Genomic DNA, 16,096 nt, shown 5'->3' on the forward strand with positions numbered 1-16,096 from the left:
TGAAAATTTATAGATATTTTTTATATAAAGTTAAAAAGATAATTTTATAATTTAGCCATATAAAGTTTACAATCTCGAGTTCATACGTAAATGGAGCAACTTAGGCTTCAACTTCAAACTTAAAGAAATTTTCGAGCCAAAACTATGGATAAATGAAGGAATAGATTAAACGAACACAAAGGTTGTGTCCAATTTGATAACTTCATTTTTTTTTTTTTTTTACTTTTTTTTTTTTCAAAGTTTAGGTCCAATTTGGTAATGATTTTGATTGTTCTGTTTTCTTTTTTTAATATAATTAACACATGTTTTTCTTGTTTCGTTTTTTTAAGACAGGAAAAAAAAAAAAAAAATCGTGAAAGTGTAATTTTCTCATTTCAGTGGTCAAAAAATATATATTTTTTTTAATCTTTAAAAAAAATTAAAAAAACAATGGATCTTTAAATTTTTACTTTTAGTGAAAAGATTATGTAACTCTTATAAAAAAATAATTTTAAAATTTACTTTTTTTTCTAGTTTTTAAATTCTAAAAAAATTCAAAAAGAATTTTCAAAAACTAAAACTAAGCTCCATTTATTTTATTTTATTTTATATTAAGCTTGCTATCATTATTTAAAAAGAGTTTAATTAATAAAAATATCTTTCCACTCCTTATTTTATCTCATAAATATTCTAGACTTTTAAAAATTTTAAATAATATTTTTAAACTTTAAAATTTTTTAAATAATTTCTATTTAATTTTGAAAGAGTTCAAAATATATTTACAGTTGATTTTGGATGAACACCGTTAATGTTTGTTTAAAAAATATGCTTAAACTTAAACTTTCAAAAAAGTTAAAAAATACGACCTTCAAAAAGTTTAAAAATTAATTTTAAAAAATTTCATTAATATTCTTATTTTTTTAAAATACTTTTAAATTTTTTCAAAAATATTTAAAATATCTAAGGTTTGTATCACATTTCAAATATATTTATGGAATTCCAAAAGTAACGTTGAAATTCTTAAAGTTTTTTTTTTTAATTTTAAGTTTTTTAAAAAATTGAAGGATATTAATAAAAATTACTAAAAATATGAGGGTTTTTATAAGTACTGCCCATGCCCATTCAGAAGGGTAAGATTTTTTTTTTTAAAAGTTTAAAGTTATCTTTTAAATAAATTAAAAAGTTCAGATGTATTTTTATTAATTTATCTCGAGTGATTTTGTTATTTAGTATTTAAGAATATTTTCCAAGCTAAAATAAAAAAAAATAAGAATTTTTGTTTTTTAAATTTAGCTAAAAACTGAATGTTTAATTAAAAAAAATAGGAAAAAATAGGAAAGAAATTGAACAAAAAAAAAAAGGTGCAAAATTTAAAAAAAATGAAAATAAAAAATCACATGAAATGTAGAAAACCCCAAACTATTATTAAACGAAGCTTTAATTTCGGGCATTTAAATTTGTAACTATTATAAGTAATTTGCAATTTAGCCATCATAATTAAAAAAAAATTAAAAAATATATATATATAAAATGGTAAAATTGGAATATAAGAATTTGCCCCCTTCTTCATCATAATCTATGACAAACGTACTCAATAATTTTGTTGAAAAGGGAAATAAATTATATATTTTAAATATAGACACGTTTTTAACAATGCAACTCAAAGTGTTAATGAGATTGGTGTGATCCCAATATAACATTTGATATTAAATATTTTTTACAGATAGATACATATTGTAACTGCTCAAGCCTAACACTATAAGGTATTTTCTTATTTGGACTCTCTCACTTAAGTTTTGATGAACCTATATTTTCATATATTTTTGAGATCCATAATAACTTAGGAAGGAGTAAATGGACATTTTGAGAGAAGATAAAGAATAGAATATGGTTAATTTAAAGATATTAAATAATAAAGTTTAATTATATTTTATAGAAAACGATTTTAGTGTAATTAAAAAGGAGGAAAAGGACATATTTGAAAAATGAAACGGGAGGTAAGAGGTTGAGTTGGGGGTATTTAAACCCGACCGGTTCCCTCCAATGCATCACACAGCAATAAGTATAAGCAACAAAAACAGAGTTTAAGATCTTCCCTTTCTTTCTCTTACCATTATGGCATCATCCTTTCCTCTCAATGTAGCAGCCGACGGTTCGGTAGTGTCGTGGAAGAACCTTGAGGTTGAGGAAGGGGTAATCGTGAAAAGGGAATTCCCTCCCGCCAACCCGGATACTAAGAGGCAGATGGAGTATCTTCAAAAAATATTAGGTTCAAATGTGTACGATGTGGCTATTGAAACCCCATTGCAGCTTGCTCCCCTCTTGTCTACTCGAATGGGGGTCAATCTGTGGGTCAAGAGGGAGGATGCACAGCAGGTAACCACTATCCATCACTCAAAATAATTTAGGTACGGACAAATTTCAACACCCTTCTAACTCACATTCGGAATGTAGGTGTTCTCATTCAAGATTCGAGGAGCGTATAATATGATTTCCCTACTCCCCAAAGAAAAATTGAAAAAGGGGGTTATCTGTGCGTCCGCTGGGAATCATGCCCAGGGAGTTGCATTAGCTGGTCAGCGATTGAAAACTGAAGCCCACATTGTTATGCCAGAAACTACTCCTGAAATTAAGGTCGCCACTACTAAACTCATATCCTTTTGTAACTTCAATTTTTGAGGTTTCAAATTAACGCTGAATCATAAAAATATATAGGTAAAAGCGGTTCGGGACTTGGGTGGAATTGTTGATCTGTTTGGCAATGATTTTAATGAAGCGCAAAGAAGAGCTGAAGAGCGGAGCAAAGAGGAAGACCTCACAATCATACCTCCTTTTGATGACGAAGATGTTATAGCAGGCCAAGGTACAATTGGGATGGAAATTGGGCGTCAAATAAGGGGCAAAATCCATGCTATTTTTGTTCCTGTTGGGGGTGGTGGCCTCGCTGCTGGTATTGTCTCTTTTTACAAGCTGGTTTATCCTGATGTAAGTGCCTCCATATCTGTTCCTGGTTCTTGTTGTTCTTGTTCTTGTTGTTGATTAAATTTTGGGTTGATTAGTGTTGTTGTGTTGATGATACAGGTAAAGGTATTTGGGGTGGAACCAAATGATCAGAACTCCATGGCGCAGGCATTGTATCGTGGGAAGGTAGTGTATGTTCATGATATTGGAAATTTTGCAGATGGAGTAGCTGTTAAACAAGTGGGGAACGAGACTTTTCGAATCTGCAATGAACTCCTGGATGGTGTAATTCTTGTTAAAAAAGAATCAATAGCTTCCGCTTTGAAGGTTTGGATGGATTAATTCTGTGTTACTTCCAACAATCATTCATAATATTGTTCTAAGATAGATACCTGGTTGTATGCATGTGACAGGACATGTTTAACGACGGCAGGAACATCTTAGAACCTTCCGGTGCTCTTTCCATTGCTGGAGCCGTGGCCTACTGCAGGTATCATGGTATTAGGAGAGAAAATGTTGTGGCTGTTACTAGTGGTGCAAATATGAACTTTGACCAATTGGGTCATATTGCCGATCTTGCCAATTCTGATCAGTCTATTTTGGCAAGTTGGTTGTCAGAGTGCCCAAACAGCTTAGAACCACTTACCCGCGTGGTCGACCGAGTGAGTTCATTCATTCATTCATTTCTTTAGATATAGTTTTGTCGTTTCAAAGTGATTTTCAGGTCACAAAATGTGGTTCTTATTTCATAATTTGGACCTTGATTAACATGTTTAATGGGGTGACTTTGGCTCTACAGATGCATTTCAACATTACAGAAATGACTTATAGATTTAGCTCTGGCTCAGTAGACGCTCTGCTTGTTTATAAGTAAGTTCTCCTCAAATTTACGTCAATGAAACATACTTTCTCATTATAGATTTAACTTGGTTTATATAATGATATGCAGAGTTAGACCCGTGAAGAAAGACCTTAAAATTGAAACTTTGGTGGCAGAGTTGATTTCTTGTGGGTTTAAAACTTACACTTTATCAGATAATGAAGTTGTTAGAAACCATCTCCGTTTCATGGTAAATACGTATACATATTCCTTGTTCAAATTAAATTTGGAAAACGCCTCAAATATTAATTTGTAATGAACACTTTTATTTTTCATTTCCAGGTGGGAGGCAGACAAAACGTTGAAAACGAAACTCTCTTCCGTTTTACTTTCCCAGAAAAGGCAGGTGCTCTCAACCACTTCCTCCAAGGCTTCCAGCCCAACTGGAACATTTCTTTGTTGCACCATCGTCATCAGGTATATGTTTGAGTCTCGAGTTTCTTATTAGACCCTATTCTGATAATCATTTCATGGTTGATTCAATTGGGTAATGTTTTTGTTGAACAGGGTATTATTACTTCAGAAGTGTTAATTGGAATCCAACTTGAGAAATCAGAGGAGAAAAAGTTTGATGAGTATGCGAAGAAAGTTGGGTATCAATACGAGGCAATATCTCCGGATGATTCTGCCCATGTTCTTGCAAAACTCTAGATCCATCACAACCCTTGCTGTTCATTTCACTTAATCCATCAAGAATCATTCGCTTGAACCTGGGAATAAATTAGTTTCATAGCTCTAAATAAGATGATGATGGCAATCAGTGAAATGAAGTTGGCTGTATTTGTATTCAACTATCTATGTATGTCTTATAATAAAAGTATTGCAATTGGTTCCCAAACCAATTGCTTTCGTGTCTAAATACACTTCTTCTCGCTTTACAATTCTCAAAGCGTAGTTTAAAGATCATAAAACTGTGTAAACCAATCGATTCATTTATTCGTAGTTGAAAAATTATATTAATAAATGAACAGTGGTTGATATTTAAACGTCTATAAAATATACTTATCGACTCTGTCGAGATGCTAGACTCGAACATCAAACGATGTAATTGGTACTCATTTTAGTAGAGGCAAACTCACTCAACACAGGTCCGTAAATGTGTTGATATGGCTTCGTTTTTAGTATTTGAACAAAGTTTTGAAAAAAAAAAAATAGAGGAATTTTTAAAATATTTATTTATAAAAAAAAACAGCTTCCATATTAAATCAACTAAAAATTATTTGAAATTTTTTAAACGTTGAAATTTATTTTTGAAGTATTTTAAAATTATTTAAAAAATTTATTAATATTATTCGAGTTAAAAAAGAAGTATTTTTATTAAAATAAACATGGGAATGAGCACTCCCATGCATCCTTTTATACCTTTTGTATTTTTTTTTTTTTTTTTGTATTTATTTACTTAATATTTTAAATTAAAAATTAAAATATGTAAATTAAATTACATTAAAATTTCAATGATAATGTTCGGATTTAGCCTTCTGTGCTAAAACATTAATTTATTTAAATATATGCAATAAAGTTCTTAATGAAACTATTAATTACCAAAAAAATAATGAAACTATTAATTTATTAATTAATGATTAGTTATTGTTAGATTAAATTATACCATTATTTTTTGTTAAAATAAATGATGAGAATTAGAGTGAATAAAAAAAAAGTGTATGTAATATTATTCACAGCCATATAAAATATTAAGATAATGTTACGGTTTATCTATTTAATCAAATTTCATATCTAAATTGCCACTTCTATATATAATGTCACCTATATATCTTCTATGGAGATGCTGATAAATAATGATTATTAATTACTCGTTAATTAAATAATGAAACTTTTCCAAAAGACCGTCTAAAATTCTTTATATAATTTGTTAGAATAATTTTTATAGGATTTCATCACGATAATTTTAGATATACTATATTTTTAATAAAATGCTTAGTAAAATTATTAATTGCTATATATAAAAAATATTAATTCATTAATTAATAATATGGTAGAGCAATAATTATAGTTAGCTGTCAATTTTAAAATGGTTCAAAAATATATTTTTATTAAAATAAATGATAAAAAATAAAGTAATAATCCATATATAAAAATTATAAACCCACCTAATATCATTTAGAATTAGATATAATATTGAGATTATAGTTAATATTTACACTATCAATTTTAGCATTAGTTGTCATATTAAAAAAAATTTAGACTACTCGGTCTAGCTCTTCTTGCGCTCGTTTTGGAACCACAATGGTTATGGATGAGGTTCGGTCGATTACTTCTTTTATATTTTTTATTTCTCTATATATTATCAAACATGAAAATAGTCACCAGTTTCGATGCGAATTTCAACTCTAATAGAAACAAGACAAAGTATAAATTGAACATGAAAAATGTGCGCTACAAAAAGAAATAAAGTAGAAATAACCAAAACTTCACGAAAGGGTTCAAAAATTTCCTAAATAGTTCTCGATTCTTGTTTGTAAATACGACAACCAAAATTTAGTAAAAAAATTAATTAGTTACAAGTATAATTACATTTTTTTTCGATGTATCAATATTTTGATATTCACACGGTTAGTTGGAGAGGAGAACAAAACACCCTTTATAAGAGTGTAAAAATATTTCTTACTAGACCCGTTTAAAATTGTGAGACTGACGGTCATACATAACGGACCAAAGTAGACAATATACGCTAGCAATGAGCTAAAAATAATAATATATGTCAATTGTTCTGGGTATAAAAAGATGATTGATGACAATGAGTAACGGGTCAAAGCAGACAATATCTACTAGCGATGACTTAAAAAAGATAATATATGTCAAATCTGACGTGTCAGACAAACTAGTACATATCAATTACTATTGAATTATGCTCACTTTGGCTCATATAAATAATTACTTACATGTAAAATATATGAAGATGTTGTCTCGTATATTAATACTAATATTTTTCTTCAATTTCTATCATTTTCATCGACATAAAATAAGATAAATCTCTTTATTTAATAAGTATTTTTTAAAGAAAGAATCTTCAAAATTTCTAAATTTACCAACCTCTAATATTTGTAGGGTCTCATCTCATGCATCATTTTGGATCACTCATTAGTTTACATTTTTTTAAATTTAATTGGTTTTATTGAGAACCTCAATTTTGTAATTATTTGTGGACCCAGACCATACCAGTCCACAAAAACATTGATTTTTTTAATACCTATTGGTGGGATTCTCCCAATATTTTAATTAAAATTAATGTTTAAATCATTACTAAATCAACTGTTATATTTACGTGTCATAAATAATTTTTAAATTGTTTAGAGATAATCTATAAAGTGTCATAAATAATTTTTATATATATATATATTATAAAAAGATTAAAAAAAAAATTATAAAGACAAAGAATTGGTGTCATTTTTAAAATTTTATATGTATTTTAAATTTTTTTAGTATTTTTAGAAACGTGACAATAAGATATCATACATCGGTTGGATTTTAGTATGAGAATATAGTATGATTTATTTTCACGTGGTGGAAATAAGAAAATCATGGGAGGGTTAGATCACTCACGGACGATCAACAACCTGAAATAAGAAACAAAAATAAAAAAACTTAATTACTAATTTAAAATTTTATATTCTCTGTTGAATTGAAAAATTATTATAAAGAGCAGAAGGAAGCCAAGATTCTGATGGTGTTAATTGATTGGTGAAACAAGAGAATCCGACTTCTCCCTGTTAATGGTTGGTTACGCTTAATTAATAGCAACCAAGCAGTGAAGGCATTCGCAGCTTTCCTTCCACTTTCAACAGCTTCCTTTTCTGCTGTGCCAGTCGCTTGCAGCTGCAATGAACGTACTTCTTAACGCGCCCACTTCGCACCCGCTCTCTCGAAAATGGTCCCTTTTATCTCCAGCATTCTTATTGAATGGGACATCTATTCCGATCGATGACAATCGAAACGGAATTAGAGTTACCAGGGTGCCATTCATTCAAGCCACGCTTTCAAAACACACGGTTGAGAACCTTCCCAATTCTGTGTCGAACACTGCGGTTGTGGCTCTTGAAGACGCATTGGTGGCCGTCCCTTTGCCTCCTCGCAAAAGGGTGTTGGCGGATTCGCTGCAATTCCCGCCTGGGTATCTCGGCGCCGTTCCGGACCGTTTGGGGTCTGATGATGAAGAGGGTAGTCTCGATGCGATGGAGTATTTGACTAGAATTTTGGGTTCGAAGGTGTATGATGTCGCTATTGAATCGCCGTTGCAGCTTGCGCCCATGTTGTCTGAGCGTTTGGGGGTCAATATCTGGCTCAAGAGGGAGGACTTGCAACCCGTAAGTGAATTAAAGCACAGTTTCTAATTCTTTTTCATTTATCGGCTTGGAATCTAGCATTTCTTTGGTCATTTGTTCAACAATTCTGAGTGAATTAGTAACCATGTATTCAATCAAAGCTTTACGTTGATTGTTTAGCATTCATCGACATTTTTTAGTACATCAAAATGTTCTTTGTCCTGCCTTTTGGTTTGAACATCAGACGAAGACGGCTTCTTTTGTTGATGGGTTGAGCCTTAACTTTAGGTGATGAATACGCATAACTGGGGGCTGTTGTTTTGGCATTTGTAGGTGTTCTCATTCAAGCTCCGAGGAGCTTATAATATGATGGCCAAACTTCCAAAAGAACAGTTGGAAAGAGGAGTTATATGCTCATCAGCTGGAAATCATGCTCAAGGGGTTGCATTAGCTGCTAGGCGATTAAGATGTGATGCTGTGATTGCTATGCCCGTTACTACACCTGAAATTAAGGTGCACTCATTTCTCTTCCTCCTTGTCCTGGTCTTAGTTTCATACAGATACCAATGTTGGATTACTAATGAAAATGTGAACTTCTAACGTTACAGTGGCAATCAGTTCAAAAATTGGGTGCAACTGTTGTTCTTGTTGGCGATTCATACGACGAGGCGCAAGCGTATGCTAAAAAGCGGAGCGTAGACGAAGGCCGCACATTCATACCTCCTTTTGATCACCCTGATGTTATAGCAGGGCAGGGTACAGTTGGGATGGAAATTGTGCGCCAAATGAAGAGCAAATTGCATGCTATTTTCGTGCCTGTTGGGGGTGGTGGTCTAATAGCTGGTATTGCTGCTTATGTCAAGAGGGTTTCTCCTGAGGTCTGTTGGTCTCAGTATTTTAATCTAATATTGTCTATTATAGATATATTGATTTCTAAACGGTCTTGTTTTTCACATCTTTCATACAGGTAAAGATTATTGGGGTGGAGCCGTCTGATGCAAATGCTATGGCATTATCATTATGTCATGGTCAAAGAATAATATTAGAAAAGGCTGGAGGTTTTGCTGATGGTGTAGCAGTTAAGGAAGTGGGTGAAGAGACTTTTCGCCTTTGCAAAGGTCTCATGGATGGCGTAGTTCTGGTTGGCCGTGATGCTATATGTGCCTCCATAAAGGTTTGAGCTTCTACTTGGATAAGAACGATATGATTTTGCTTGTGGAACTTGTGTTCTATATTCTTATATTAGTTGTCATATCCAGGATATGTTTGAGGAGAAGAGAAGCATTTTGGAACCTGCAGGCGCTCTGTCTCTTGCTGGAGCAGAGGCATACTGCAAATATTATGGGTTGAAGGGAGAAAACGTTGTGGTAATAACAAGTGGTGCAAATATGAACTTTGACAAACTGAGAATAGTTACTGAACTTGCCAATGTTGGTCGTGAACAAGAGGCTGTGCTCGTGACTAAATTGCCGGAGAAACCTGGAAGCTTTAAAAGATTTTGTGAACTGGTTTGTTTGTTCTAGTGTTTCATTGTTGGATGATAGTCAGAGATCTTAGGATGGTGCTAACTGAGGTGTTTGAATCATCTGCAGATTGGGGCTATGAACATTACAGAGTTCAAGTATAGATATAATTCTGAAGAAGAAGCGGTTGTTCTTTATAGGTAAGTGCTTATGAAGTGGTTGTTGGTTTGTGAGAGTTTTCTTGTTCTTGATAACCCATCGTGCTTTGTAGTGTTGGTATGCATATGCCTTCAGAACTGGAAGAAATGATGAACCGGATGAATTCTTCTCAGCTTGAAACTTATAATCTCACAAACAATGATCTTGTAAAGGATCACCTGCGTTACTTGGTATGTTTTTTTCTCTTTTTCCTGATGAACTTGGCAAATGCTTACTTACAACCATTGCTTTTGATGACCGAATGATTATCGAACTCAACTCGGTTGCTCCTTAGATATGCATGCACTACCACCTAGAGAGGGATTGCTAGTTAGCCTCAGATGGTTTTTGTGGCATGATTCAAGTAGCCAATGGGTGGGTAGCAAAGGGAATGCAAGAACTGGTACCATAGGCACTTTGATCACGAAAGAGGCAAAAGAAGCAATCCATAGAAAGATTTGCCATCACGCCGTGCATATAGAAAGAAAGAATAGACTCTATTCCCTTGCTCGAAGCACAAGATGTATGGGACGTAGTTTTGGAATGTGAGATCCTATATCGGTTGGAGAGGGGAACGAAACATGTCTTATAAGAGTGTGGAGACTTCTCCCTAGCAGACACGTTTTAAAACCTTGAGGGAAAGCCTGAAAGGGAAAGTCCAAAGATAACAATATCTACTAACGGTGGGTTTGAGCTATTACCTGGAAGGTTACACTATGGGTCCGTCCTAAGCCTTAGTTGGAAGCTAAACTTGTAGACTCGCAGAGAAAGCCATTTTCGAGTAGTTGTAGGTTTATATTTTCATCATTTTTCAGCTGTTTTCTTGAGATCCTAACCTTATTTTACTCAAAATCTTGTCTTTTACATTCTTTGTAAGCATTGGACATTATCAAAGTGAGCTCAACTTGAGCAGGATTAGGAACTATGGCCAAAATACATTCTTCCATGTTCTTCTAATGAACACTTCACAACTCCTCGCAGATGGGAGGCAGATCAAATGTTGAAAACGAGGTTCTTTGTCGTTTTATCTTCCCAGAAAGGCCAGGTGCTCTAGAGAAGTTCTTAGATGCTTTTAGCCCTCGCTGGAACATTAGTTTGTTTCACTACCATGGGCAGGTTTAAAACTGTGCTGTGACCTTTAATTACTCCTTTATATACTATGACTGTTCTAATGTATCGAATATTGTCTACTTCGACAGGGCGAAACAGGTGCAAATATATTCGTTGGGCTTCAGATTGAGAAACCCGAGATGGGCGAATTCCATGAACGTGCTAGGAGGGTCGGGTACGATTACGTTGTCGTAACTGATGATGGTATCTTTCAACTTCTAATGCATCATAGACCAACCCACAAGCCTCTAAATTGATTCTAATGTCAACTTATTATCAACTCGGCAACTCCAAATCTTGTACATCGTATTAGAGACATGGCATTCGATGCTTCGAAGAGCTACCGAGTATCCTTTACCTCGAAATTTTGTAATGTAAACTTGATATTGTTATCTCTACTTACACAATTAGGGGTGGGGGTTCGTTTTTCTAGTACTCTCCTTATATGAATGAAATGTTGCAACTAGTTAATGTAATTTTGAGATTCATAGCTAATAAACTCAAAATTCGATGAATTTTTTGTTTCTCTCTTCAATCAACGTAGGATCTCACAGAAGTATTGTTTATTGTAAATTGTCCTCATTTTCAAAGGATAGAATAACGAGTATATATATTCTTTCAAAAATTGTTGAACGTGACACTGACATGGAGTGATATGATGGTGATTAGGACGTTAAGTTTGAAAAAATAATATTTAGATATGTTCATCTTTTTTTCAAAAACATTTATAAAAGGTAACAGATAAAAGAGTAAAAACATTCAATTTAGATTATTACAAACACTCGAGAGTTGGGGAAGGAAAAGAAGGGCGAGAGTGAGGATTCGAAACCATTTGGGGAAGGAACAGAGCAAAGAAAATATGAGTTATGGTTAAGGTTGGCGCCTTTGGATGAAACCATTTGAATGGCAGCCATTGTTCCGCACTCTGCAAACGCCATTTCTGCAGCTTCTCTTCTTCCTTCCACCATCCTTTTCCGCTTTCCTTCTATGCCCATTAATTCTTCACCTTCAACGCCACCGCCGCCACTTTTATCCAGAACTTCTTTATCTCTCTGTAACCCAAAGCCTTGTTACCTCCCACTCAATTCCACATCTCCGACCCATTTCCTAGCCTGCGCACAATCCGCTGTGTCAATTTCAGAACCCCTTTTCGCTTCACGCTCTGTATATAGCTCTACCTCTCCAATTACTTCCAGCTTCGATTTGCTTCGCTTATCCACTCGCTATGGTGACGCTGACCTCGCCAGAGCTGTTCATGCTTGTTTTCTCAAGCTCGAGGAAGATGTTTATCTGGGTAATGCTTTAATTGCAGCTTATCTCAGGTTGGGGCTTGTTCGAGATGCTGATAAAGTCTTTTCTGGCCTTTCGTGTCCTAATGTGGTGTCTTATTCGGCGATGATTTCTGGGTTTTCCAAGTCGAACCGGGAAGATGAAGCTGTTGAGCTTTTCTTTGCGATGTTGGACTCGGGTATTGAGCCGAATGAATACACTTTTGTTGCAATTTTGACTGCTTGCATTCGAAACATGGATTATCAATTAGGTTCTCAAATTCATGATATTATCATCAAATTGGGGTACTTGAATTGTGTTTTCATTTGCAATGCACTTTTGGGATTCTATAGCAAGTGTGGGTTTTTGGAACTTGTACTTAGATTGTTCGACGAAATGCCTGAGAGAGACATTACTTCGTGGAATACTGTTATCTCTAGTTTGGTGAATGAGTTCAGGTATGATGAAGCGTTCGATTACTTTCGTGGTATGCAACGAAGTGAGGGGCTCAGAGTGGATCATTTCTCTCTTTCTACTCTATTGACAGCTTCTACTGGCAGTGTTAAGCCAATGAAGGGCCAACAACTTCACGCTCTTGGATTGAAGGTCGGGCTGGAGTCTCATTTGAGCGTGAGCAATTCTCTTATTGGGTTCTATACTAAATGTGGGAGTGTAAACGATGTAATGAAACTGTTTGAGGCAATGCCAATAAGAGATGTTATTACTTGGACAGGAATGATAACATCATACATGGAATTCGGAAAGTCGGATTTGGCAGTCGAAGTGTTCAATAACATGCCAGAGAGGAATTGTGTCTCTTACAATGCAGTTTTGGCTGGACTTTCTAGGAATGGCGACCGGTCGAGAGCTCTGGAGCTTTTCATCGAAATGTTGGATGAGGGCATGGAAATATCAGATTGCACATTGACTAGCATCATCAATGCTTGTGGGTTGCTCAAGAATTTGAAACTCAGCCAGCAGATTCAAGGCTTCATCATCAAGTTTGGGATTTTGTCAAATTCTTGTATTGAAACAGCATTGGTTGACATGTATACAAGGTTAGGGAGGATGGCGGATGCAGAAAAGATGTTTCATCAGCGTTCATTAGAGAATGACTACACTGCAATGCTAACATCAATGATTTGTGGGTATGCTCGAAACAAGCAACTTAATGAAGCGATCTCTCTCTTTCACTCTGGTCAATCTGAAGGAGCTATTGTCATGGATGAAGTTGTGTCAACGTCAATACTCTCTCTTTGTGGAAGTATAGGTTTTCATGAGATGGGGAAGCAAATGCATTGCCATGCACTTAAATCAGGTCTCATAACTGATACAGGCGTCGGAAACGCAACCGTTAGCATGTACTCGAAGTGCTGGAATATGGACGATGCCGTCCGAGTATTCGACACAATGAACACACAAGACATAGTTTCCTGGAATGGTTTGATTTCTGGACATTTGCTTCATAGACAGGGTGATAAAACCTTGGAAATCTGGAAGAAGATGGAGAAAGCAGGAGTAAAACCTGACAATATTACGTTTGTTTTGGTTATTTCAGCGTACAAACACACTGAATTTGATTTAGTAGATAGCTGCCGTAGCTTATTTTTCTCTATGAAAACTAAGTACAATATCAAACCCACATCAGAGCATTATGCCTCCTTTATCAGTGTTTTGGGTCGTTGGGGTCATCTCGAAGAAGCTGAAGAAACAATCAGAAGGATACCTTTCGAACCGGGCGTTAATGTCTGGCGCGCTTTGCTTGATAGTTGTAGAATCAACAAAAACGAAAGGCTGGAAAAGCTTGCTGCAAGATGCATACTGGCTGTGGAACCAAAAGATCCATTTACTTACATACTTAAATCGAATCTATACTCTGCCTCAGGGAGATGGCATTATTCTGAAAAGGTAAGAGAGGATATGCGGGAGAAAGGATTCAGGAAACACCCAAGTCAGAGTTGGATCATCCATGAGAACAGAATTCATTCATTCTATGCCAGAGACAAGTCCCATCCCCAAGTAAAAGACATTTACAGTGGACTAGACATACTAGTCTTGGAATGTTTAAAAGCTGGTTATGTTCCAGACACGAGTTTTGTTCTTCAAGAAGTAGAGGAACACCAAAAGAAGGAATTTTTGTTCTATCACAGTGGGAAATTAGCTGCAACTTTCGGCATTCTAATGACGAGACCGGGACAGCCCGTCCGAATCGTGAAGAGTGTTCGTTTGTGTGGGGATTGCCATACCTTCTTGAAATATGTTTCTATTATCACCAGAAGGAAAATATTTGTCAGGGATACTTCAGGATTCCATTGCTTTGCAGATGGACAATGCTCATGTAAAGATTACTGGTAACTATTTTTTACTTCTGATCATATTATCATAATCTCATATCTTTAAGCTTAGAGTCTCTGGAAATTCTCATATCTTTGCATTTGATCAGTATAGCTTGGTTGTGAATCTGCTGGTTTTGTAGTAGTTAGTAATGGTGAAATTCTGGTTTAATGGGAGATTGCAGAGAGCCAGGGGTTCTTAAATTCTGCATTTCCCAGTCAAAATTTCAGGTTTGCAATTAAGGGTTTTTGTCCATATCAAAAGGGTGTTTTAATTGTATGTACTTACCGGTAATCCAACCGTGGCACCAGTCTTAACTCTAATTTTAGAGCCATAATTATGATTATGATTATCATTTTTTTTTTTTTTTTTTCTTTCAATTTTGGTAAAAAGAATATTTTTAATTTTTTAAAATGAGAATTAAATAAAATATAAGAATTGGAGCTGGGACTATTTCTATTATTGGGTCTGGATCTGTGAATTATAAAATGAAAGGTAAAATAAACTCATTTTTATAGAATAAATAATAAATAATAATAAATGGGAAAGGGGCATTATGGTAAGTGCATACATGGCCCGAGGTTGTAAGATTGTGCCAACTCAGCACTCCACCTCACATATTCATTTTCCGCTTATCCGTATCATCCTTTTATATTTTCATTCTCATTTTCAATTTTTTTTTTTTTTTTTTTAATTGAGGGAAATTTAATAATAAATATTACAATTTTCTTTTTATTTCCAAATATATTATATATATATATATATATATGTATAAGATAAAAATACATAAACTAATTGCATGTGATTGATTAAATCATATCAACAAATATAAGGTCAGGATTCAAATTAGGATTTTAGACTTTCCATATCCTCTTGCATTTCTTCCTTTCACTCCATCTAAACTCTCTATTTATAGGGGAAATGTATGGTTTTAAATTTTATTATAAATTACATTTATTTTTATTTTGAGGTCGATCGTTCAAATTCTCATTCTCCACGAAAAATTAAAAAAATAAAATTTATTAGACACTAAATCCGAAGTTTAGAGATTTATTAAACATACAAAACAGTCGTAATTGCTATATATATTTTTTAAAAAATTAATATTAGAAGTTCAATACTTACTCTCATGTTAGATAAGCCTTTACTATTCTCATTGTATCAATATAATATGGGGTGGTATGACCGTTCACCGAAATCATATCTACACCCATCAGGGACGTGACTAGTTGTCAATTCTTCCTACTCATATTATATGCTATCAAAACTGTAGTGTAGTATGTAATTGTTGCTTATTCACTTCACTTATAACATTGATTCTTTCAAATTGTTTTCAACTCATTTTCTCACTTATATTTTTTAAAATATTTCTCTCAAACGTGATTAGAGACTCGAGTTTACGTCAAAATTATCCACAAAATCCAACTTCATCATAGTAATACGACTGACTTATTCATCATAGTAATATGAGTGTCGCACAATCGTTATCCTACTATCACAGTAATGATCACAATTGCTGCCACCAATTTGAGGGGGGCAATGTTGGTGCGTTTAATGCTCTTGCTATGACTAGATGTAGCTCGACTAATACAACCACTATTAATCTTCCCATATATATACAC

General features: G+C 34.1%; 3 protein-coding genes across 3 annotated transcripts; all 3 read left to right on the forward strand.

Annotated features, from left to right (window-relative positions):
• The first annotated feature begins 2,045 nt into the window (after positions 1-2,045).
• On the forward strand, positions 2,046-4,679 carry LOC111803084 (threonine dehydratase 1 biosynthetic, chloroplastic). The gene is made up of 9 exons (XM_023687354.2): positions 2,046-2,355; positions 2,434-2,613; positions 2,695-2,964; positions 3,061-3,267; positions 3,354-3,602; positions 3,740-3,810; positions 3,890-4,010; positions 4,103-4,237; positions 4,328-4,679. The coding sequence occupies exons 1-9, from the start codon at positions 2,095-2,097 to the stop codon at positions 4,469-4,471; spliced, it is 1,638 nt and encodes a 545-aa protein (XP_023543122.2). The 5' UTR covers positions 2,046-2,094; the 3' UTR covers positions 4,472-4,679.
• Positions 4,680-7,510: 2,831 nt separating this feature from the next.
• Positions 7,511-11,386, forward strand: LOC111804339 (threonine dehydratase biosynthetic, chloroplastic). Its single transcript, XM_023689101.2, has 9 exons — positions 7,511-8,142; positions 8,434-8,613; positions 8,709-8,978; positions 9,068-9,274; positions 9,360-9,608; positions 9,693-9,763; positions 9,835-9,952; positions 10,743-10,877; positions 10,961-11,386. Exons 1-9 carry the CDS (start codon positions 7,660-7,662, stop codon positions 11,126-11,128), a joined length of 1,881 nt encoding a protein of 626 aa, XP_023544869.2. The 5' UTR covers positions 7,511-7,659; the 3' UTR covers positions 11,129-11,386.
• Positions 11,387-11,639: 253 nt separating this feature from the next.
• On the forward strand, positions 11,640-14,550 carry EMB175 (Pentatricopeptide repeat (PPR) superfamily protein). Its single transcript, XM_023687449.2, has one exon. The coding sequence runs from the start codon at positions 11,775-11,777 to the stop codon at positions 14,493-14,495; it is 2,721 nt and encodes a 906-aa protein (XP_023543217.2). The 5' UTR covers positions 11,640-11,774; the 3' UTR covers positions 14,496-14,550.
• The last annotated feature ends 1,546 nt before the right edge of the window (positions 14,551-16,096 follow it).

The sequence above is a fragment of the Cucurbita pepo genome, chromosome 10 (assembly GCF_057944985.1).
Source record: "Cucurbita pepo subsp. pepo isolate OVF chromosome 10, ASM5794498v1, whole genome shotgun sequence".
Lineage (NCBI taxonomy): Eukaryota > Viridiplantae > Streptophyta > Magnoliopsida > Cucurbitales > Cucurbitaceae > Cucurbita > Cucurbita pepo.

Coding starts and splice junctions, on each gene's coding strand:
- EMB175 (XM_023687449.2), top strand. CDS start 11,775: ATGGCAGCCATTGTTCCGCACTCTGCAAACGCCATTTCTGCAGCTTCT.
- LOC111804339 (XM_023689101.2), top strand. CDS start 7,660: ATGAACGTACTTCTTAACGCGCCCACTTCGCACCCGCTCTCTCGAAAA. Junction 8,614..8,708: donor TTACTACACCTGAAATTAAG/GTGCACTCATTT, acceptor CTAACGTTACAG/TGGCAATCAGTTCAAAAATT. Junction 9,609..9,692: donor TTAAAAGATTTTGTGAACTG/GTTTGTTTGTTC, acceptor AATCATCTGCAG/ATTGGGGCTATGAACATTAC.
- LOC111803084 (XM_023687354.2), top strand. CDS start 2,095: ATGGCATCATCCTTTCCTCTCAATGTAGCAGCCGACGGTTCGGTAGTG. Junction 2,614..2,694: donor AAACTACTCCTGAAATTAAG/GTCGCCACTACT, acceptor AAAAATATATAG/GTAAAAGCGGTTCGGGACTT. Junction 2,965..3,060: donor ACAAGCTGGTTTATCCTGAT/GTAAGTGCCTCC, acceptor TTGATGATACAG/GTAAAGGTATTTGGGGTGGA.